The 22,821-nt window shown below is 39.5% G+C and overlaps 2 protein-coding genes across 3 annotated transcripts in view; both read right to left on the minus strand.

The window, feature by feature from the left end:
* Window positions 1-1,439: 1,439 nt before the first annotated feature.
* LOC130917548 (oocyte zinc finger protein XlCOF19-like) lies at window positions 1,440-13,459 on the minus strand. 2 transcript variants are annotated; one of them, XM_057839082.1, is made up of 3 exons: window positions 13,362-13,459; window positions 11,246-11,387; window positions 1,440-6,781 (listed from the first exon to the last, which is right to left on the minus strand). In XM_057839082.1, exons 2-3 carry the CDS (start codon window positions 11,249-11,251, stop codon window positions 5,777-5,779), a joined length of 1,011 nt encoding a protein of 336 aa, XP_057695065.1. In that variant the 5' UTR covers window positions 11,252-11,387; window positions 13,362-13,459; the 3' UTR covers window positions 1,440-5,776. The 2 variants fall into 2 exon arrangements, with proteins under 2 accessions (XP_057695065.1, XP_057695076.1); XM_057839093.1 differs by lacking the exon at window positions 13,362-13,459 and adding an exon at window positions 11,978-13,169.
* Window positions 13,460-14,572: 1,113 nt separating this feature from the next.
* LOC130917542 (gastrula zinc finger protein XlCGF57.1-like) overlaps window positions 14,573-22,821 on the minus strand; it is a 33,528-nt gene continuing 25,279 nt past the window's right edge. Inside the window, exon 3 of the mRNA XM_057839074.1 lies at window positions 14,573-21,234. Coding sequence (XP_057695057.1) covers window positions 19,978-21,234 — 1,257 coding nt within the window. The 3' untranslated portion in view covers window positions 14,573-19,977. The remainder of the gene's footprint in view (window positions 21,235-22,821) is intronic.

The following is a 22,821-nucleotide window of genomic DNA, read 5'->3' on the forward strand; positions in this document are numbered from 1 at the left end:
GAATGCTTCCCGCACTGCAATGGCCTCTCGTGTTGCGTTGTTGGCAGAAAGTCTGCTAACATCAGGGAGAGGATGGCTATCAACATTAGCTTTGGCATTTGGTGTTTCAGCTGTTCCTGGTGAAGATTTCCTAATGATCATCGACAACTTCTCTATGCCATTTTCAACGATGCGTCTATGGTTTCACCGGATACTAAACAAGGGCTGAACCGGAAGTAGTTCAGTCTCACGGTCTGACTTCTCGAGCTCGGTGTGAATGCTTTTGGCGACGGCAATGTACGCGTCACGCGTTGTCACGCGTTATTTCGCGGCCGGTGTGAATGCAGCTTAACAGTACACTTCAGACAACTTGTTGGTAATGGCTGCTGTGACATAACTATTCAACACAAGTGTTTACGTCAAGGTTTCAGGGTTTTTTTTCCCAGAACATTTTTAATACATACACCCCCCACACAGACACAACCAGATTAAAGCTGCATTGCTCTGATGCCCATTAAACATTTAAGATTTTATGATGGCAGAATAAAGCAAACACATACAGAAAAATAGCTGTGGCCATTAAACTGTCATATTATATATAGGCTTCACTGTTGGATTATACTTTATGCTGAGTGCTTTACCATCATGAAAGCTTTCAGAGAAATCACAGAGAGATACCAAATAACGCGACATAATGATTGCTAGATGAAGTCCATGCCCAGTCCACTCATTAATTTCAGCCGTTTCGACAAGGTTAGAGCCGCTATCCGACTCCATCACGTTCATTTGGACCGTTAGCCGCTAGCGTTAGCCTGTGGCTTGGCTACCAGAAGAAAGTACTGAAAGCATCCTCTCCTGAAATCGTGAGAACTACGGAGGACAGCCCGTCTGGAACCCGCCAAGAGTTAACTTAATGTAGGGTGAAAGTTTGGCGAAGCTCCCTTAAGCCCGGCTCCATCACGGTTGCTTGTAGCGTTAGCCGCTCGCGTTAGCCTACCGGGCTTCTGTTTGTTTGGCTTCCTAAAAACCATGTGACTCCATACGTAAGCACACTGACTTTTCATTAAATTACCGAATTTACCGACATGGTCAAAATTATGTTGGTCATCGTGAAGAATTTCAGTAACGGGAAAATTTCGGTTTACCGTCCTGCTCTACTTAAGACCACTCAACAGTCCGTCTAAATAAATATAACTGAAAAACCTCTCAGCGTATAGCAGTGCTTCAATTGTTTTCTGTTATGCCCCCCCACGAAGACTTACTCCCTTCCCCAACTCTCTGCTGCCACTGTAAATAGTCCCGTTTGTCTCTAAAATTATTATAAGTACACCTCTGCATAACATTTGTCTTTTATTTCTACTAAAGCAAAAAAAAAAAAAAAAAAAAAATCAACTTAGGATAAAGTACAACTTTATTAACATTGTTCTTTTTGTAACAGAACAGTCTAGAAGCGCATAAGATTGCCTAAATTCAAAATAAAAAAAAGTCACCTCTAAACTGTAACAATTCACAGAAGGTACATTTTTTGACCATTTGATACAGAAAATTAATATGTGATAAAATCAAATCAATAATAATTCAAACTGATTAGCAACATTAACAAAGACAATATGCCAAACAATTTGACCGAAAAAACAAAAATAGAAAAACGACTGTCATTGGACAGAGGGACAGTTTTTATTTTTGCTGCAGGCACAATCAGCTGGAGGGTAATTTTGCACTGAGCATGCTAACAGTGCATGCTGTTTACTGATGTAATACCGACATATAGGGACGATCGTTGGCAGGAAAGCATCAGTGTATTGTAAACAATCAAAAATAAAATTGTGAAAAGCAGTAAGCCATAATTATTGGAACTCACTCCCAAAACCCATCCGCACCTGTTCTGATCTTCCAACCTTCAAAAAATTATTAAAACTCACCTTTTTAAACTGGCTTTTAATTTGTAATTCTTTTCTCTATTGTTTTGAACTGCGCACGTTAGGGCTGGGCGATATGGCCTGAAATACGTATCATGGAAAATTGAGCAGATTTACCTCAATAACGATAAATTCACCCAAGCGGACTGTTTTATCATTTGAAAATCTGAATCAATGCATGAAATACAAATGAACTGTTTCTCGTTGATTTATTTACCAGCTTTCAATTTAAAATATTTAATAAATGTACATGTAGTCTAAACATTAAGTATATACTGTTAAAAATTCTTGTAAACAAGACGTATGAACATTTATAACAGCTTGTATGACTTGAACAATGTACGACATTATAAAAATCAATACGACGACTGTGCAAAGATGTCATTGTAACACAAATGCCTTACAGCTTGAACAGTAAACTTCAAACAGACAACTTTTTGTTAATGGCTGCTGTGACATAATTACTCAACGCAAGTGTTTACTTCAAGGTTTCAGGGTTTTTTTTACCATTTTTTTAATCCATGCACCCCTCACACAGAAACACACACACGCATTAAAACTTTATTGCTCTTGTGCCAATGAAAATGTAAGATTTTATGATGGCAGTAATGACAAACAATTAAGCAAGCACATACAAAAAAATAGCTGTGGCCCTTAAACAGTCACTGTTGGATTATAATTTTTTTTGCAGAATGCTATAACATTATAAAGGATACAAAATAACGCGACATACTAATTGCTAGCTGCAGTCCGTGCACAATCCACTCATTAAGTTCAGCCGTTTCGACAAGGTTAGAGCTGCTATCCGACTCCATCACGTTCATTTGTAGCCGCTGTTAGCCGCTAGCGTTACCCTGTGGCCTGGCTATCAGCAGAAAGCACTGAAAACGCACGCTCCTGAAATTGTGAGAACCAGGGAGGAAAGCAGGTGAAAGCCCGTCTGGGGGCCGCAAAGAGGCTACTGAATGTCAGGTGAAAGTTTGGCGAAGCTCCTTTAAGCCAAACTCCATCACCTTTCCTTGTAGGGTTAGCCGCTAGTGTTAGCCTACCGGGCTTGTTTGTTTGACTTCCAGAGTGATAATCACGTGACTTTATACGTAAGCACACCGACTGCTTTCTTAAAGTAATGCTCTACCTTAAATACATGTAGGCTCTAATAAACCACAATTGTTCTCTTGTACTAAAATATGTTGTTAGAAACACATAAAATGTTAAATCAATGGCAATATTTTATAATATTTAGTACATATTTTGACCGTTAGTTGGCGCCATGGTTTGCGGGCTCGCATTGATGACGTAAATGGGATCTTTCCAAATGTGTAGCGTGTACAACAACTGCTTATTGCTGGCTAAACCCGCGAAGTAAAATGCCACGATGTGCTACTTTTGGATGCAATTTCCAGTCAAATGGAAACAAGGGGAGTGACGTGAGTGGTCAAGGTGGAATTATTATTTTTAGTGAATAAATGTGCATAAATGGAAGCTTCTCCCCCTTTTTGGTCCCTGTATGCACGTATCCTACCCACCACGCGTTACCACTGGCGCCCGAACATTTTTCCTGGATCCTCAGTCAAGTAAGGGATCTGTCTATTTTCTTGACCCGACGGTCCCACCGCGTCTGCAATATTGGTTTCGGATCCATTTTTTTTATTCGTCGGTCCCACAGCGGCTTTTCGATCAGTCTATTTGGTGGAATCGACGGCCTGATCGCGGCTGCAACGTTGCCATGGGATCGGTCTAATTCCTGGATCTTCGAGAGAGTAAAAAACGCGGATTTGGATTATTATTGCTATCTTTTTTGTTGACTATTCTTCGTGGGAGTTTTCCTCAAATCATGCCAAATAATTAAAGCACTATGGCACATTACAGTGACGACAGTGACTCTGACATGGACCTTACAATAATGTTGGAGTTCGTCAGGGAATGCGTGTTTGCATACTGCTAAGCTCCCGAGTGAAGAGTGGTCAAGATGGAAATACTATTTTTTATGAATAAATGTGCATAAGTGGAAGCTTCTCCCCTTTTTGGTACTTCTATACATGTATCCTACCTAGCACGCGTTATAATGTGCGAGATATGGATTACACAAGGTGTGCTCTTTGGCCTGTACTGTATGTAAAGCACACGACAGCTTTGGATGCTAACAATCTACATAAGTATATTGGGATAAGTTTGAAAACGCAATCTGCTTACCTTGAATATCTGCTACTAAAACCGGAGTTCCCAACAGCATACACTCTCTCGCTCCATTGTCATTGAGACTCACTTGCCGCGAGTGCATCACCAGTTTTGCCCAACTTTTGTCTTATCAGGTATTTGCTGCACGCATTTTTCCCTGCTGCCCGTCTTGTGAACGACCGACAGTGCTGTTCTGCTCTTCACTCTTCACAGATCTGGTTCAAATAGGAATGGTAGAACCGATGACATGTTGCGAAAGCTAACGAGTGACACGCTGGAATTTCGGCAACGAGCCCGGTGACGTCACGCACTGCGACGTAACAAGAATGGCAACTGATCACTTAAAATTTAACAAATTTTATTAAAACAAAAACATTAAGAGGGGTAGAGGTTGCGCTAGACATTTTCGCCGTCTGTCATTTTGACTGACAGGGTCATGAAAATCCGGTCATATTCTATTTTTAGCCGTCACTTAAATTTTTAAAATGATAAAGATGACATATTCAATAGTATTTAGTTTTCATTCATTTTTAATTAATATTGTAACGCTTGCTTGGCGGCGAAAAATTAGACACGGAAGTCGTGGTATTTTTCTCCCTTTTTACTCTGCTTACCGCCAACAACTCCGCCCCCAAAGAAAAAGAGGCAACGATATAGACCCCAATCACCAACGTCACACAATGATCTTAATTGCGGTTGTCAGCCCAAAATCTTCTAAATATATATTAAATGCATCTTACCAGATATAAAATGACTACTACATAGTCTGTGGTGATCGTTTGGTGCCCAGATTTCTTGTCGAATTACAGCAGTCCATCTCGCTCTCATCTTCGGGTCTCTCAGAATACGGTAAAACTTCAAGTCTCTCCGTCTATCTTCTCTGTTACTGCAACCAACCACCACACACGCCTTCACCATTTTCATTATTAATGTTAACGAGCAGAAAAACATGCCGTAGTAGGAGGCATGTACGTAGCGGTAATGTGTAAACATGACGAGCTGGGCGGCTCCAGTCAGGGGGGCGGAGTTGTGACGTCATGTGATTGGGGTCTATACACAGGCGGCAATCTTGTCCATCAATTGGATGGCGCGCTGGCACACCGGGTGCACCAATAAGAACCTCGCGTTGATGTGTCAATCACGGTGCCGCCGCCAGACCCCGGTGCGCTACAATATTCTGACAGAAGAGCCAACGGCGTCATGCATTAAGAGAGACAATAGCTAATTAATATGCTCACTCGTCACCCTGTGGTCTGGGGTGTGAATTGCAACCTGTCAAAATGACGGACGGACTTCCGTTTTTTCCGTCACCGTTTTAAAAAACCGGTCAACGACAGAAAATATCCGGTTAACGCGACCCCTGAAGAGGGGTTTTAATATCAAATTGTTATAACTCATACTAACATTTATCTTTTAAGAATTCATTGTCTTAAAGATCGAGGATCTCTTTAAAGGGGAATGAAAAGAGCCCAACAACACAGAGTCAATGCGGGATGAAAAGACTATATTTTCTTGTTTTATTCAATTGCCGAATTTACCAAGATGGTCAGAATTACGTCGCCCATCATGAAGAATCTCGGAAACTGTAAATTTTCGATTTACTCTAACTCTAGCTAACGTGGTGTTAGCCTTTTCTTTGTTTCAACTGTGTTTTAGCATTGGTAAAAGCGCACTATAAATAAAATCTATGATTACTATGATCATTTGAAAGGCTCCTCTCCAATATGTGTTCTAATGTGTCTGCTTAAGCTTCCCTTATGAATGAATCGTTTACCACAAGCTGTGCAGACAAAAGGCTTTTCTCCAGTGTGTGTTATTGTGTGTTGGTTTAAACTTCCCTTCACAGTGAATCGCTTACCACAAATTGTGCAGACAAAAGGCTTTTCTCCCGTGTGTGTACGTGTGTGTCCTGTCAACTGATGCTTCGTACGAAATCTTATATGACAAACTGAGCAGGCGAATTGCTTCTCTCCAGTGTGTGATTTGGTATGACAGTTTAGATGTGATTTGCGAGAGAATCTTTTATGGCAAAATAAGCAGGGAAAGGGCTTCTCTCCAGTGTGTGTCATTGTGTGTTTGCTTAAACTTCCTTTCTCAGCGAATCCTTTACCACAAGTTGAGCAGACAAAAGGCTTTTCCCCAGTGTGTGTGCGTGTGTGTCTTGTCAATTGATACTTGGTACAATATCTTTTATCACAAAGTGAGCAGGCAAAACGCTTCTGCTCTGTGTGTGTATACATGTGTCTTTTTAAGTGATGCTTCCAAGAAAATGTTTGGTTACAAAGTGAGCAGGTAAAAGGTGATGACCCTTTTAGGGATTTGGAAGCATTTTGCTCAAAGTCATTATCCTCCTCATCAGTGTTAAAGTCAGAGGAGTGTGATGTTACGTCGTCACTTTCCGAGAGTGGCGCTAACAAACCGTCAGGTTGCGGCCGTCCCTCTTCTTTTGTTGTCAGGTGTTGAAGTAAGCTGTTGCTCCAAAGTTCTGCTGCTCCGCTCTCTTCGCTTGGACCTTCATCTTCTTCACTCTTCACACGAACAGTCATTGGAGACTTGGTGATTTCATCTTCTTGTTCTTCTTCTTTAATGTTGGGGGTCTCTGGCTCCGCCTCCTGTTTGATGTATGGCATCTCCGACTCCTCTTTAATTTGGAGGGGAGGGTGCTTCTCAGGGTGAAGCTCTTTTATAGTGACGTCTGCAGGACACTGGATGGAAAAATATAACATCATTTGTTAAAGGGGCCCTTTTCTCAGGTCTCCCGCTGCATAGCATTTAACGGACATTTGCTATGCAAGTTAGCCTATTGTTGTAAACATTAGCATAAAATATCATTTAAGCTAGCAAACTTTTGCCATGCAACGTAGCCAATTGTTGTAAACATTAGCATTGTATAGCATTTTAGCTAGCGGACTTTTGCTATGCCACTTCGCTAACTTGTTTAAATGCTACATAATTGCTTGAATTTCAGATTGTTTCTGGTGCTGACCAGGTTGCTTAAATGTATTTTATTTCTGTTGATGTCCCTTCAGGGCAGTGGTTCTTAACCCTTTAACACCTAAGCCTATTTTGGCCGAATTTGCATGCCTTTGATGTTGCCTTTATATTTCAAAGAAAAAATTGTTCACAATGGCCAAGTTGGGTCCCTTTTTTCAGGATACCTTGAACTTCATGTCCAAACTGTTTTTTTTTTCTTCACTGACCAATTTTAATCCACATTTTGGACCCAAAAAGACAAAAAAATCCCAAAATCTTTTTTCAAAATTTGTAATGTTGATGTCCCACTGACAACCAAACGTGCTCGACCAACCGTTTTGAAGCTTGATAGTATTTATTTAACTTGCTAGGATAAACATTCAATAGAAAAAAATAAGATTGAATAGATTTATGTTTGACAATTCAACACAAGCAGCAGGTATGGTCATAGGCGTTTTTGGCCTTTGCACATACTATGGTCAAAACAGGTTATATACAGTGCAAAATAGTGAGGAAAAAAATTGTATATATCATCCAACACAAAAAGGGTTTGGAGGATATCTCGTTGTGAAGTAAGGTATTGTACCCATCACCTTATCAAAGGTATATATGTACATGCAATCAAGCTTCTCGAACACACATCTATATAAAAATTGAAAAGATTCATAGTGAATTAAAAAAAAATATAACATTGAAAAACAGTATTTTCAAAAATATTGACAAGTAGTCCAGTTCAATTCAATTTTTTCAGGCATGCGACCCAATAAAGTTTTTTTTTGTTTTTTTTTTGCGCACTCAATAAAGTTAGTTTTTGAACAGGTCACTGAGCTGCGTCACATACAACGTCACACAGCCTACTCTTCCGCCGTTTGAGCGCTACTGTCACTTCTACTCGCCGAGACGCTGACTAATCCGAGGAAAATGACGACAAATACAGCTCATCCTATTCCTTGAGTTAATGACAAAATGCATTAGCTTGCGCTAAGTTTAGTTTTCGATTCATTCTGCACGTTTCAAAGTCGCTCGCGTAATCCAACCGGTGTTCATGCCTCCTTTTCCTTAGTTGGCGCCTAGCTCGGTTATTTATTAAAAATGTTCACATTATGTTCGTCCTTCTTGACATCACAACGGCTCTTGGGATATGTAGTCTTTTGTGCTGCTTTCGGTTTTGAAAAAGGACAAGAAATGATGGAAATATGGAGATAGAGACATGGTCCATGCAGCGTTTTAATGCATATTTATGAGTGCAATAAAACTATAAAACTCAAATGACATTATCTCCCGTTTTACTCAGTCGATTGACTTCAAATAAAAACTGGTGTGGACATCAACTTTCGTACTTTCAAATGAGAGCAACCAGGGGCACGTGGGTGACATAATTACAGCGTTACGAGGCTTCAAAGATGATATGCGTAAACGTGTCGCATCCGAAACGTTCGGTGTTAAAGGGTTAACTAGGGTTGCCACCTGTCCCTTAAAATAAGGAACGATCCGAAATTGGGAATTAAATGTTGCGTTCCGTATTGAACTAATACGGAATAGAAATGATTAGATACATTTCTATGCATTTTAGGAGTTTTTGGGATGTCCCTTTTTCTCTCTGCCTGTACAGCTTTGGGCGCGAGGGGGGCGTCCTGTATTTCTTATTCTTGAAAGGTGGCAACCCAATTCTTAACCTGGGTTCGATCGAACCCCAGGGGTTCGGTGAGTAAGTCCAAGGGGTTCGGCGAGGGTTAAGACACACAGGGCCCTATTTTCATTCACTGACTAATGGCAAAGTGTTGTTTTAGACTGGTTTGACCACAATTTACAAGCTTACTGTAATTCCATTTCTTTTAACTGCTAGCCCTCTATCTAATGCAGTGCTTCTCAATTATTTTCTGTTACGCCCCCCCAAGACGTAAACATTTCGCGCCCCCCACTCCAACTCACTGCCGCCTCTGTAAATAGTAGCATTTGTCTATAAAATGATTACTATTATAAGTACACCTCTGCATAACATTATGTCATTTTTAATATTAAAGAAAAAAATGTAGATCAACATAAAATAAGGTATAACTTTGTTAACATTGTTTTGTTCGTAACAGAAAAAATGTAAAGTGCATCACTTTGCCTGAATTTAAATTAAAAAAAAAAGTGAACTGTAAAAATCCACTTAAGGTAAATTTTTTAGACCACTAAATACTGAAAAATAAAATTTAATAAAATCAATAAATAATAATAAATTCAAATTGATTAGCAATATTAACTCATGATAAGAACAATATGCCAAACCATTTGACCGAAAAAACAAAAATTAATAGAACAAACACAAGAATGTCATTGGACAGAGGGACAGTTTTTAAGTTTTATTTTATTTCATTTTTTTGCACTGAGCAACTTGGTATACCACCTTATATGATGCTAACAGTGCTTGCTGGTTTACTGATGTAACACTGACAAAGTGGGACGATTGTTGGCAATATTCGGCACGTCTTAGCTTGAAAAAAAAAAAAAAAAAAAAAAATCAAGCGGCTTGTCAACATGATTAGGGTTTAACTGTTTAATCTAAGTGACGTCTTAATTGATTTGGTTTCCTGCTGTCTGTTGCAAACATTTTTACACACAGACTGGGCTTTCCTAGTCTCCCACTGTATTAAAAGTCAAAGCCAAAAGCCAAACGCTACATACACTTCATCATATTTCCTCGTCTTAGCGCTTCATATCTCTAGTGCTCTTTGCTGTCTGATCGTTTTGGTTAAAAAATACTGCGCACACTCCGGAAAATGAGCGCGCTACTGCCACCCAGAGTGGATGTGCAATTACACTTTATTCTAGTACGGCAAAAAAGTATTTTCCCCGAGGCTCTGCGCCCCCCTGGGGGGGCCCACCCCACTATTTGAGAAGTACTGATCTAATAGGAGGAGAAACTGGTTTGCTCAGTGGAAGGTTCACCCGTACTAGGTACAATGAAGTATACGGAAAAAAAAAACATTTGCATCCTATTTTACACTATAAAAAAGTATGTGATGTAAGGATGCAACACTAAAATGAGATGTAGACATGACCAAAAGAAATTCATTTTCCAACGTGAAAATCAACAGCAAAAGGCACAATTATTTGTGGTATATTTGAAATTTGAAGTAATTCGAATTGGAATTCAGATATTAGCTTGCTATAGCTTAGCTATATCAGTTTTGAATTTTTAAAAAAAAAATTGCTTTATTGTTTAATTCCGAAGGGTTCAATGAAGGCACACGTGAAACTTGTGGGGTTCAGTACCATTAGCAAGGTTAAGAACCACTGCTTTAGGGGCTCTTTATGTAAACTTTGCTTCATGTAAGTAGCAAGTGGGTAAAGACACTGCCTCCCTTATATACAACAATCTTCATCTTTCACAGATGAACCCCCATAGCTGGGATCAAATGGCATTATATGAATAAAATGTGGTCATGGGGAGTCAACCAAAGTCTTCCCAAACAGATATTTTCGAGTTGTTTGGTGAAATTCTTCCAGTTTTAATATTGTAAAATATATCGCTAACACCAAAAAAGTCGCAATGTCAGTTTTTTTTTCCCAATATCGTTCATCCCTAATAGAGTGAGAGGTTTAATGTTGGTTCTCTACCTTGTAGATGCCTTCTCGTGTTGCATGTTTGTTGCCACTGTCGCAATTTATGACGTCAAACACTACATGTGCTGTATGATACCCTTGTTGCCGCAGCTACTTGTCAGATGGCTCAATCATGTGACCCAGTGTAAACAGGCCCAATTGCGATTTGGACACTTGCCCAAAAAATGAACAACCAGCCCTAAAATTTGATTTTAAGGACGAAACAGATTGGAATTAGATATGCCTGGAGTCTGAACGTAGCCTCAGAACCCTTTTGCTGTAGATACAGGTAATACACCTTATTACAGTTATCCATCTTCCACTGATATTGATGATAGATAGATTTGTCAACTCATTGGCTGCCATTGACGGCCATAGACGTCCAATCCGTTTGACGTCAGAGGGATGGCAGCGAATGAACTGCCGCCTTCCCAGTTCAAATGGAGTGGACGTAATAGTTGTACCGCCATATCGTGACATTATCGTTATCGTGAGCCTTCTTTCGCTACTCAGATATGGGAATTTTGCCCTAGTCTCAATCACGATCACATCAAAGCAAGTCTGGCATTGCACAAAGAGTAAAACAACTAATGTCATGATCTTACCCTCATTTTCTTTTGTTTTACAGTTGCTCGCTGTGGCCTGGATTACCTCTCCTCATCTTCCACGTCTGTACTCTTCAACTTGATGCTTGGGATTGCGTTTGCCTTCAGGAGTGGCGCGGGAAGTGGGGGGCTGCAGCACCCCCTGGTGTTGGGTAGAAAAAAATGGTGTTTCATTAGATTTTTTTATTAGCATATAAAACTGTGAAAAAATAGTGTATATAACATTGGGGATTTAAAGTGCCAGTGACACGAAAAAGCATGTTTATTTCATAATACACGCGGTATTTTATGCTCCTGAATGATATGGACCGCTTGGATGTGTGTGGAAGCGATCGCTATATTTATTTAGTTTTTTGAATCCCGCGCCAGGAAAATGAGTGACTTCCAGCTTCGGTCTTGCATTGAGGAGGAGGGCGCTGTGACGTGTACGGTAGAAGACGTCCTCTTCACGCTACAGTGTACTGTTGCGTATGAGGACGAAGGATTCAGCTGATTTTGCGGATTAATACGTTTATTTTTTGCATCACGCCAGCCAAACGGCTGCAGAAAAATCATTCTGTACGAGGGAGAGGCGTATGCGCCTTTTTGGAGTTTCAAAAGGTTCCCATTCACCGTGGATATTTACTGTGGGACCATTGGACTTACGAAGAAGTGAGTAAACATCTTGTTTTGTATTATGTCAAATACGAATACAGCGTACTACAAACTTCCTTTAAATGAAGGACTACTTACGTTTGATCATTGATAGGCATGTAAAAAGCTCTCCTAATGCATTAGCAGCAGCACGTTAGCTGCGTTAGCTCCAGCCACCCTCCTCCGGGGAACGAACTGTAAATTGCTCTCCGCCGGGCGGTTTGCCGATCCGCGACGACAATAGACAACCGGGTCGTCATGTCAAATAATCCAGGATAGTTATGTGTGATTTTCCGCTTTGAAGACTTTGAAACATCACTCGGTTCGGGTTAGCATGTCGGCTAGCTGTCACGCCTTCTGGTTTGTTTACATTCTCCGAAGCCGGGGAAGGGAAATGACATATGTCCGATTTAGGTGTCATAAAATATAGTTCGGGAGGTGCGACAGTAAAGGTGAAGTCGACAGTTTTGACCATTATGGAGTAATTTTGCCATGTCGTCCTGAATAAATGCATTTTTATTATTTCATATTCCATTCAGCACAAGACTGTTATTTGTCATGACCATGCCATTTATTTAGCAATTGGGGAAAATACTTGGATAAAAAAAAATATCCTGTAAAAATATTGAAGCAAAGAGACAGAAACAATGAAATTTTGCCGCTCTCTTCGTCGCGTTTTCCTCATTGTGAATAGTTCCCCCTCGACGGGCTGACTGGTCCTTCTCAAGCCATTTGTATAGCTATTGGGAAAAAATCTTGGATAAAAAGAATATCCTGTAAAAATATTGAAGTAAAGAAACAGAAACTATGACATTTTGCCGCTCTCTTTGTCGCGTTTTCCTCGTTCTGAATAGTTCTCCCTCGACGGGCTGACTGGTCCTTCTCAAGCCATTTATATTGCTATTGGGGAAAAATACTTGGATAAAAAGAATATCCTGTAAAAATATTGGAGTAGAGAGACTGAAACAATGACATTTGGCGGCTTTCTTCGTCGCGTTTTCCTCGTTATGAATAATTCCCCCTCAATGGGCTGAATAGTAAAATGGATGAGCCCAGTCTACCGCTGACGTCATCCACCAGTTGGGGACGCTAAAGTCCTATAATGGTAGGCGTGGCTAACTGGCTAATTTCTCGTCATCTGTGCTTTGCTAAATTGTTGTATATAATCGAATCGTCTCAAAATATGATTCTAATTCACATACTAATGCCATTTAAGACTTTTTTCTCGTGTCGTATGCTCTTTAAACTAGACTAGCGGAAGTCAACAAGCATGCCCCGAAACCGTACAAACATAACGCCACAACCCTCTAGTGGCTTGGCGGTGAATTACAGAGCAACGCGTTCCCTCACCGCAGAACTATCGAATGTCGAATGACGCCGTAGTCGCTGCGCCGTCACCGCAACGCGGGAGTATAACTCAGGTTTTACACTACGCTTTAAGATGGGACGTTTTAGTCCACTAAATTCTTACTTCGGTACTTACCCGTTGAGAATGCTTTGAAGGAACCCCTTTGGTCAAAAGGGAACACAAAAGAACGCCAGTACCCGGTAGATGAACAGGTATTGTGTCATGTGAACCGGAAGTAGAAACATTCAGGCGCTGAAACTTCAACGTAATATGTTAAGTGTTTGGAACCAAAACTGGATTCCAAAAATATTTAATGAATATGATAAACAGAAGTGGCTCAAGTAGCCAAAAATTATACTCAAGAGTAGCGTTTCTTCAAAATAATATTACTCAAGTCAAGTTCAAGTAGTCATCCCAAAAATTTACTCAGGTAAAAATTATTCTATGAAAAAACTACTCAAATACTGAGTAATTCTTTATTTATTTTTAAAATGAAAACATTTTTTTTTTCGCAGCATAAGGTCATCTATTTGAACTTTTATTTATCATACTATAACCTATTGGATGACCATACTAGGCCAACCCACCGCAAGAGCATGAGTGTCCTCTAGTGCAAGGATGTTAACAAAGGCATAGGCTTGGTCCCAATATTGGTAGGGACAATATTATAGCATAAACTGCATGTAAACTTTTTGCTGGGGATGGGACATTAATAAGATCAAACAGATTGGGTGAACGGAGGTCAGGGCTACATTTCACCCTAATATGAATCTAATTGATAGGCTAAATGATCAATGCGAAATAAATCAGTAAATTTATAACATCTTAGTCTGATAATAGTCTGAATTATTTTCTCCATCTTGTTTTGAGTGTTAAAGACTAACAGATTAATACGTCAGATTTATCCACCTAAATTAAGTAAATATTACAATTTGTTCTTATTAAGCCCATGCATCAAAAATTTGGGTCATTTTTCACCTAGATTCAGGGAAAAAATGCTTTCAAATAATGTTTCGAACAATTTCTATTCACCAACAAGCTTTTTTTGTTTGTTTGTTTGTTTAGAGATTAAATATACTTTTGTCCTAAAGAAATCTGAGTTACTAACTAAATTTACTTCAAGCACTGGCAGATTATTTTACTTATTCCTTATAGTTTTACACTGAAAACAAAGGAGTATTTTTGCAGTGCATAGGTATTGGTTTAGGTGATAAAGGTTTTAATGGAACAATGCGTTTTCAAAAACTACTTAAGTAACATTTTTGAAAACTTCCAGGATTAATGTCTGGATTTTATGAGCACATTTAAATTGCAGTAGTTTAACAAATTATATTTACACAATAAATACAAACTTGTTAATAATCTCTTAACTATCCAGGAATACAAAAAAATAATACAAACTTGTTAATAATCTCTTAACTATCCAGGAGAACAAAAAAATAAACAGTTTTAAGACTAGGACTGGGCAATATGGCCTCAAGTATGTATCACGGTAAATTGAGCAGATTTACCTCGATAACGATAAATGACGATAAATTCGCCCAAGCGGACTGTTATATAATTTGAAAATTTGACTCAATGCATGGAATACAAATTAACCGTTTCTCGTTAAATTTATTTACCAGCTTTCAATTTAACAATTGCACATGCAGTCTAAACATTAAGTATAAAAAAAAAAATCCTGTAAAAAATAATAATTCTAGTGTGAAGATTATAACAGCTTGTATGACTTGAAAAATGTACAACATAAAAATTAATATGACGACTGTGCAAACATGTCATTGTAACACAAATGATTTGCAGCTTTAACAGTACACTTCAGACAACTTGTTGGTAATGGCTGCTGTGACATAACTATTCAACACAAGTGTTTACGTCAAGGTTTCAGGGTTTTTTTCCCAGAACATTTTTAATACATACACCCCCCACACAGACACAACCAGATTAAAGCTGCATTGCTCTGATGCCCATTAAACATTTAAGCTTTTATGATGGCAGAATAAAGCAAACACATACAGAAAAATAGCTGTGGCCATTAAACTGTCATTATATATAGGCTTCACTGTTGGATTATAATTTATGCTGAGTGCTTTACCATCATGAAAGCTTTCAGAGAAATCACACAGAGATACCAAATAACGCGACATAATGATTGCTAGATGAAGTCCACGCCCAGTCCACTCATTAATTTCAGCCGTTTCGACAAGGTTAGAGCCGCTATCCGACTCCATCACGTTCATTTGTACCGTTAGCCGCTAGCGTTAGCCTGTGGCTTGGCTACCAGAAGAAAGTACTGAAAGCATCCTCTCCTGAAATCGTGAGAACTACGGAGGACAGCCCGTCTGGAACCCGCCAAGAGTTAACTTAATGTAAGGTGAAAGTTTGGCAAAGCTCCCTTAAGCCCGGCTCCATCACGGTTGCTTGTAGCGTCAGCCGCTAGCGTTAGCCTACTGGGCTTCTGTTTGTTTGGCTTCCTAAAAACCATGTGACTCCATACGTAAGCACACTGACTTTTCATTAAATTACCGAATTTACCGACATGGTCAAAATTATGTTGGTCATCGTGAAGAATTTCAGTAACGGGAAAATTTCGGTTTACCGTCCTGCTCTACTTAAGACCACTCAACAGTCCGTCTAAATAAATATAACTGAAAAACCTCTCAGCGTATAGCAGTGCTTCAATTGTTTTCTGTTATGCCCCCCCACGAAGACTTACGCCCTTCCCCAACTCTCTGCTGCCACTGTAAATAGTCCCGTTTGTCTCTAAAATTATTATAAGTACACCTCTGCATAACATTTGTCTTTTATTTCTACTAAAGCAAAAAAAAAAAAAAATCAACTTAGGATAAAGTACAACTTTATTAACATTGTTCTTTTTGTAACAGAACAGTCTAGAAGCGCATAAGATTGCCTAAATTCAAAATAAAAAAAAGTCACCTCCAAACTGTAACAATTCACAGAAGGTACATTTTTTGACCATTTGATACAGAAAATTAATATGTAATAAAATCAAATCAATAATAATTCAAACTGATTAGCAACATTAACAAAGACAATATGCCAAACAATTTGACCGAAAAAACAAAAATAGAAAAACGACTGTCATTGGACAGAGGGACAGTTTTTATTTTTGCTGCAGGCACAATCAGCTGGAGGGTAATTTTGCACTGAGCATGCTAACAGTGCATGCTGTTTACTGATGTAATACCGACATATAGGGACGATCGTTGGCAGGAAAGCATCAGTGTATTGTAAACAAACAAAAATAAAATTGTGAAAAGCAGTAAGCCATAAGTAAAATATTGGAACTCACTCCCAAAACCCATCCGCACCTGTTCTGATCTTCCAACCTTCAAAAAATTGTTAAAACTCACCTTTTTAAACTGGCTTTTAATTTGTAATCCTTTTCTCTATTGTTTTGAACTGCGCACGTTAGGGCTGGGCGATATGGCCTTAAATACGCATCACTGAAAAATGAGCAGATTTACCTCAATAACGATAAATTCGCCCAAGCGGACTGTTTTATAATTTGAAAATCTGAATTAATGCATGAAATACAAATGAACTGTTTCTCGTTGATTTATTTACCAGCTTTCAATTTAAAATATTTAATAAATGTACATGTAGTCTAAACATTAAGTATATACTGTTAAAAATTCTTGTAAACAAGACGTATGAACATTTATAACAGCTTGTATGACTTGAACAATGTACGACATTATAAAAATCAATACGACGACTGTGCAAAGATGTCATTGTAACACAAATGCCTTACAGCTTGAACAGTAAACTTCAAACAGACAACTTTTTGTTAATGGCTGCTGTGACATAATTACTCAACGCAAGTGTTTACTTCAAGGTTTCAGGGTTTTTTTACCATTTTTTTAATCCATGCACCCCTCACACAGAAACACACACACGCATTAAAACTTTATTGCTCTTGTGCCAATGAAAATGTGAGATTTTATGATGGCAGTAATGACAAACAATTAAGCAAGCACATACAAAAAAATAGCTGTGGCCCTTAAACAGTCACTGTTGGATTATAATTTTTTTTGCAGAATGCTATAACATTATAAAGGATACAAAATAACGCGACATACTAATTGCTAGCTGCAGTCCGTGCACAATCCACTCATTAAGTTCGGCCGTTTCGACAAGGTTAGAGCTGCTATCCGACTCCATCACGTTCATTTGTAGCCGCTGTTAGCCGCTAGCGTTACCCTGTGGCCTGGCTATCAGCAGAAAGCACTGAAAACGCACGCTCCTGAAATTGTGAGAACCAGGGAGGAAAGCAGGTGAAAGCCCGTCTGGGGGCCGCAAAGAGGCTACTGAATGTCAGGTGAAAGTTTGGCGAAGCTCCTTTAAGCCAAACTCCATCACCTTTCCTTGTAGGGTTAGCCGCTAGTGTTAGCCTACCGGGCTTGTTTGTTTGACTTCCTGAGTGCTAATCACGTGACTTTATACGTAAGCACACCGACTGCTTTCTTAAAGTAATGCTCTACCTTAAATACATGTAGGCTCTAATAAACCACAATTGTTCTCTTGTACTAAAATATGTTGTTAGAAACACATAAAATGTTAAATCAATGGCAATATTTTATAATATTTAGTACATATTTTGACCGTTAGTTGGCGCCATGGTTTGCGGGCTCGCATTGATGACGTAAATGGGATCTTTCCAAATGTGTAGCGTGTACAACAACTGCTTATTGCTGGCTAAACCCGCGAAGTAAAATGCCACGATGTGCTACTTTTGGATGCAATTTCCAGTCAAATGGAAACAAGGGGAGTGACGTGAGTGGTCAAGGTGGAATTATTATTTTTAGTGAATAAATGTGCATAAATGGAAGCTTCTCCCCCTTTTTGGTCCCTGTATGCACGTATCCTACCCACCACGCGTTACCACTGGCGCCCGAACATTTTTCCTGGATCCTCAGTCAAGTAAGGGATCTGTCTATTTTCTTGACCCGACGGTCCCACCGCGTCTGCAATATTGGTTTCGGATCCATTTTTTTTATTCGTCGGTCCCACAGCGGCTTTTCGATCAGTCTATTTGGTGGAATCGACGGCCTGATCGCGGCTGCAACGTTGCCATGGGATCGGTCTAATTCCTGGATCTTCGAGAGAGTAAAAAACGCGGATTTGGATTATTATTGCTATCTTTTTTGTTGACTATTCTTCGTGGGAGTTTTCCTCAAATCATGCCAAATAATTAAAGCACTATGGCACATTACAGTGACGACAGTGACTCTGACATGGACCTTACAATAATGTTGGAGTTCGTCAGGGAACGCGTGTTTGCATACTGCTAAGCTCCCGAGTGAAGAGTGGTCAAGATGGAAATACTATTTTTTATGAATAAATGTGCATAAGTGGAAGCTTCTCCCCTTTTTGGTACTTCTATACATGTATCCTACCTACCACGCGTTATAATGTGCGAGATATGGATTACACAAGGTGTGCTCTTTGGCCTGTACTGTATGTAAAGCACACGACAGCTTTGGATGCTAACAATCTACATAAGTATATTGGGATAAGTTTGAAAACGCAATCTGCTTACCTTGAATATCTGCTACTAAAACCGGAGTTCCCAACAGCATACACTCTCTCGCTCCATTGTCATTGAGACTCACTTGCCGCGAGTGCATCATCAGTTTTGCCCAACTTTTGTCTTATCAGGTATTTGCTGCACGCATTTTTCCCTGCTGCCCGTCTTGTGAACGACCGACAGTGCTGTTCTGCTCTTCACTCTTCACAGACCTGGTTCAAATAGGAATGGTAGAACCGATGACATGTTGCGAAAGCTAACGAGTGACACGCTGGAATTTCGGCAACGAGCCCGGTGACGTCACGCACTGCGACGTAACAAGAATGGCAACTGATCACTTAAAATTTAACAAATTTTATTAAAACAAAAACATTAAGAGGGGCAGAGGTTGCGCTAGACATTTTCGCCGTCTGTCATTTTGACTGACAGGGTCATAAAAATCCGGTCATATTCTATTTTTAGCCGTCACTTAAATTTTTAAAATGACAATGATGATATATTCAATAGTATTTAGTTTTCATTCATTTTTAATTAATATTGTAACGCTTGCTTGGCGGCGAAAAATTAGACACGGAAGTCGTGGTATTTTTCTCCCTTTTTACTCTGCTTACCGCCAACTACTCCGCCCCCAAGGAAAAAGAGGCAACAATATAGACCCCAATCACCAACGTCACACAATGATCTTAATTGCGGTTGTCAGCCCAAAAAGAGAGACAATAGCTAATTAATATGCTCACTCGTCACCCTGTGGTCTGGGGTGTGAATTGCAACCTGTCAAAATGACGGACGGACTTCAGTTTTTCCGTCACCGTTTTAAAAAACCGGTCAACGATGGAAAATATCCGGTTAACGCGACCCCTGAAGAGGGGTTTTAATATCAAATTGTTATAACTCATACTAACATTTATCTTTTAAGAATTACTTGTCTTAAAGATCGAGGATCACTTTAAAGGGGAATGAAAAGAGCCCAACAACACAGAGTCAATGCGGGATGAAAAGACTATATTTTCTTGTTTTATTCAATTGCCGAATTTACCAAGATGGTCAGAATTACGTCGCCCATCATGAAGAATCTCGGAAACTGTAAATTTTCGATTTACCGCCCGGTTCTAGCTAACGTGGTGTTAGCCTTTTCTTTGTTTCAACTGTGTTTTAGCATTGGTAAAAGCGCACTATAAATAAAATCTATGATTACTATGATCATTTGAAAGGCTCCTCTCCAATATGTGTTCTAATGTGTCTGTTTAAGCTTCCCTTATGAATGAATCGTTTACCACAAGCTGTGCAGACAAAAGGCTTTTCTCCAGTGTGTGTTATTGTGTGTTGGTTTAAACTTCCCTTCACAGTGAATCGCTTACCACAAATTGTGCAGACAAAAGGCTTTTCTCCCGTGTGTGTACGTGTGTGTCCTGTCAACTGATGCTTCGTGCGAAATCTTATATGACAAACTGAGCAGGCGAATTGCTTCTCTCCAGTGTGTAATTTGGTATGACAGTTTCGTAGTGATTTCCGAGAGAATCTTTTATGGCAAAATAAGCAGGGAAAAGGCTTCTCTCCAGTGTGTGTCATTGTGTGTTTGTTTAAACTTCCTTTCTCAGCGAATCGTTTACCACAAGTTGTGCAGACAAAAGGCTTTTCCCCCGTGTGTGTACGTGTGTGTCCTGTCAACTGATGCTTCGTAAAAAATCTTTTATCACAAAGTGAGCAGGCGAATTGCTTCTCTTCAGTGTGTGATTTGGTATGACAGTTTAGATGGGATTTCCGAGAGAATCTTTTATGGCAAAATAAGCAGGGAAAAGGCTTCTCTCCAGTGTGTGTCATTGTGTGTTTGCTTAAACTTCCTTTCTCAGCGAATCCTTTGCCACAAGTTGAGCAGACAAAAGGCTTTTCCCCAGTGTGTGTGCGTATGTGTCTTGTCAACTGATACTTTGTACAATATCTTTTATCACAAAGTGAGCAGGCAAAAGGCTTCTGCCCTGTGTGTGTATACATGTGTCTTTTTAAGTGATGCTTCCAAGAAAATGTTTGGTCACAAAGTGAGCAGGTAAAAGGTGATGACCCTTTTAGGGATTTGGAAGCATTTTGCTCAAAGTCATTATCCGCCTCATCAGTGTTAAAGTCAGAGGAGTGTGATGTTACGTCGTCACTTTCCGAGAGTGGCGCAAACAAACCGTCAGGTTGCGGCCGTCCCTCTTCTTTTGTTGTCAGGTGTTGAAGTAAGCTGTTGCTCCAAAGTTCTGCTGCTCCGCTCTCTTCGCTTGGACCTTCATCTTCTTCACTCTTCACACGAACAGTCATTGGAGACTTGGTGATTTCATCTTCTTGTTCTTCTTCTTTAATGTTGGGGGTCTCTGGCTCCGCCTCCTGTTTGATGTATGGCATCTCCGACTCCTCTTTAATTTGGAGGGGAGGGTGCTTCTCAGGGTGAAGCTCTTTTATAGTGACGTCTGAAGGACACTGGATGGAAAAATATAACATCATTTGTTAAAGGGGCCCTGTCATTACCCGATCGTGACGGGTGCATCGATTGTGACGGTTTGCTACTGCGCACGCGCAGATCAACGCCATTTTCTCCCGACGGATTACGGGAGATATAGATTTATGCATTAGGCTCGGACATTGAGGGTTTTTCATGCGTTTGTGTACGCCGCTATCTTCGAGTGGCATGAAATGCTTGAATATGTCTTAATAGATACTTCGAGTGATCCGAGAAGATGAATGTGGATACCTAGCATCTTCCAAGGTACCTGGTCGACGGAACGCTTCCAACTACTCAAGTGGGGCGCCGTAAGATTCGATGAATGGTGCGTGATTTCATTGTTAAAGGTAAGTAAAACTGATGTTATACTGGCAATTTTTTGTTATAAGCCTGAAAAGAGGGTCATGAATATATGAGCCTCTACGTTTTTTTAATCCTTTATAGGCCAAGTGACTATGTTTTATGCCATTTAAAAAACGCAGCTCCATAAGCTATTTATAAAGATATTTAAATAATTGAAAAAAAGAGGCACTTTTTCTATTTCTGTTTTTTAAGTAGAAAATGAGAAAGATATGAGATGTTAAAATAAAAATAAGTGAAACTGTTGTGAATGTCAGGTGGGAGAAGGTCCAGAGCTGAGTTTTATTTATTTATTTATTTATAATTTTTTATCTCTGTCAGGTGGTGGTCATTTTAATCTACTGACTTTTAAGAATCTCTTTGCTTTTTTAATTTTCGTCCAACAGATAAAAGACCCCCCAATAAAATATATGCGCCTGGTCATCAAGTCAAAGGGGAAGCAGACTATCCTCATGGAGTGTCAAAATAACTCTGGTACTGGGAACTAGAGCGGCGTCGAGGGCACCCGCAACAAAGCCATTTCTAGCTTCTATTGGCCAACAATGATTCAGGACATCAATGAATGGGTAAATGCCTTAATTGAGCAACTAAGTTAAATCAGAAGCGTTACATGAAATTTATTTCATCTAAAGTAATGATTTATATTGAAGCACAAATGGATTGTTTTCACTTCTCAACAGACATTACAATATTAGACCATCCTGCTTTTCAGAATTGTAGAAATATTGTAAATAAATTTGTTTTTATTTCTGAGAAATTATCAAATATTGTCACATTTTTAAAGCCTTTTTGGTGGTCTGTTTTTCATTTTGTGACACTTATGTCAAAGAACATTGGGAGGTATTGGGCATGGATTTATTTGCATTTCTTTTTAAAGGCATGGGCACAGATTTGCCTTCTGGTCAGAGAAAGCGTCCCCTCTTCTTCAGGGAACTCTACAGCCTGTCTTCAGGGTTCCAAAGGCAACCCCCTCTATATCTTACTCAACTTCAATCAGACAGGTAAAAGAAAACTACAAGATAATCAATCAATGTTGATAAGGGGAATGGTCATCACTGCAATTGATGGCTTACCTGGTAATAACGTTCACCTGCATGTCATGTGTAAATTATGTTTTCTTTGTAAGGTTGAGGATGACACTGACAGCTGCCTAATCCTGGACATAATTTCCTTTGATCTAAATTGAGGACATAACTGCTATACTA

This window comes from Corythoichthys intestinalis, chromosome 1 (assembly GCF_030265065.1).
Source record: "Corythoichthys intestinalis isolate RoL2023-P3 chromosome 1, ASM3026506v1, whole genome shotgun sequence".
Lineage (NCBI taxonomy): Eukaryota > Metazoa > Chordata > Actinopteri > Syngnathiformes > Syngnathidae > Corythoichthys > Corythoichthys intestinalis.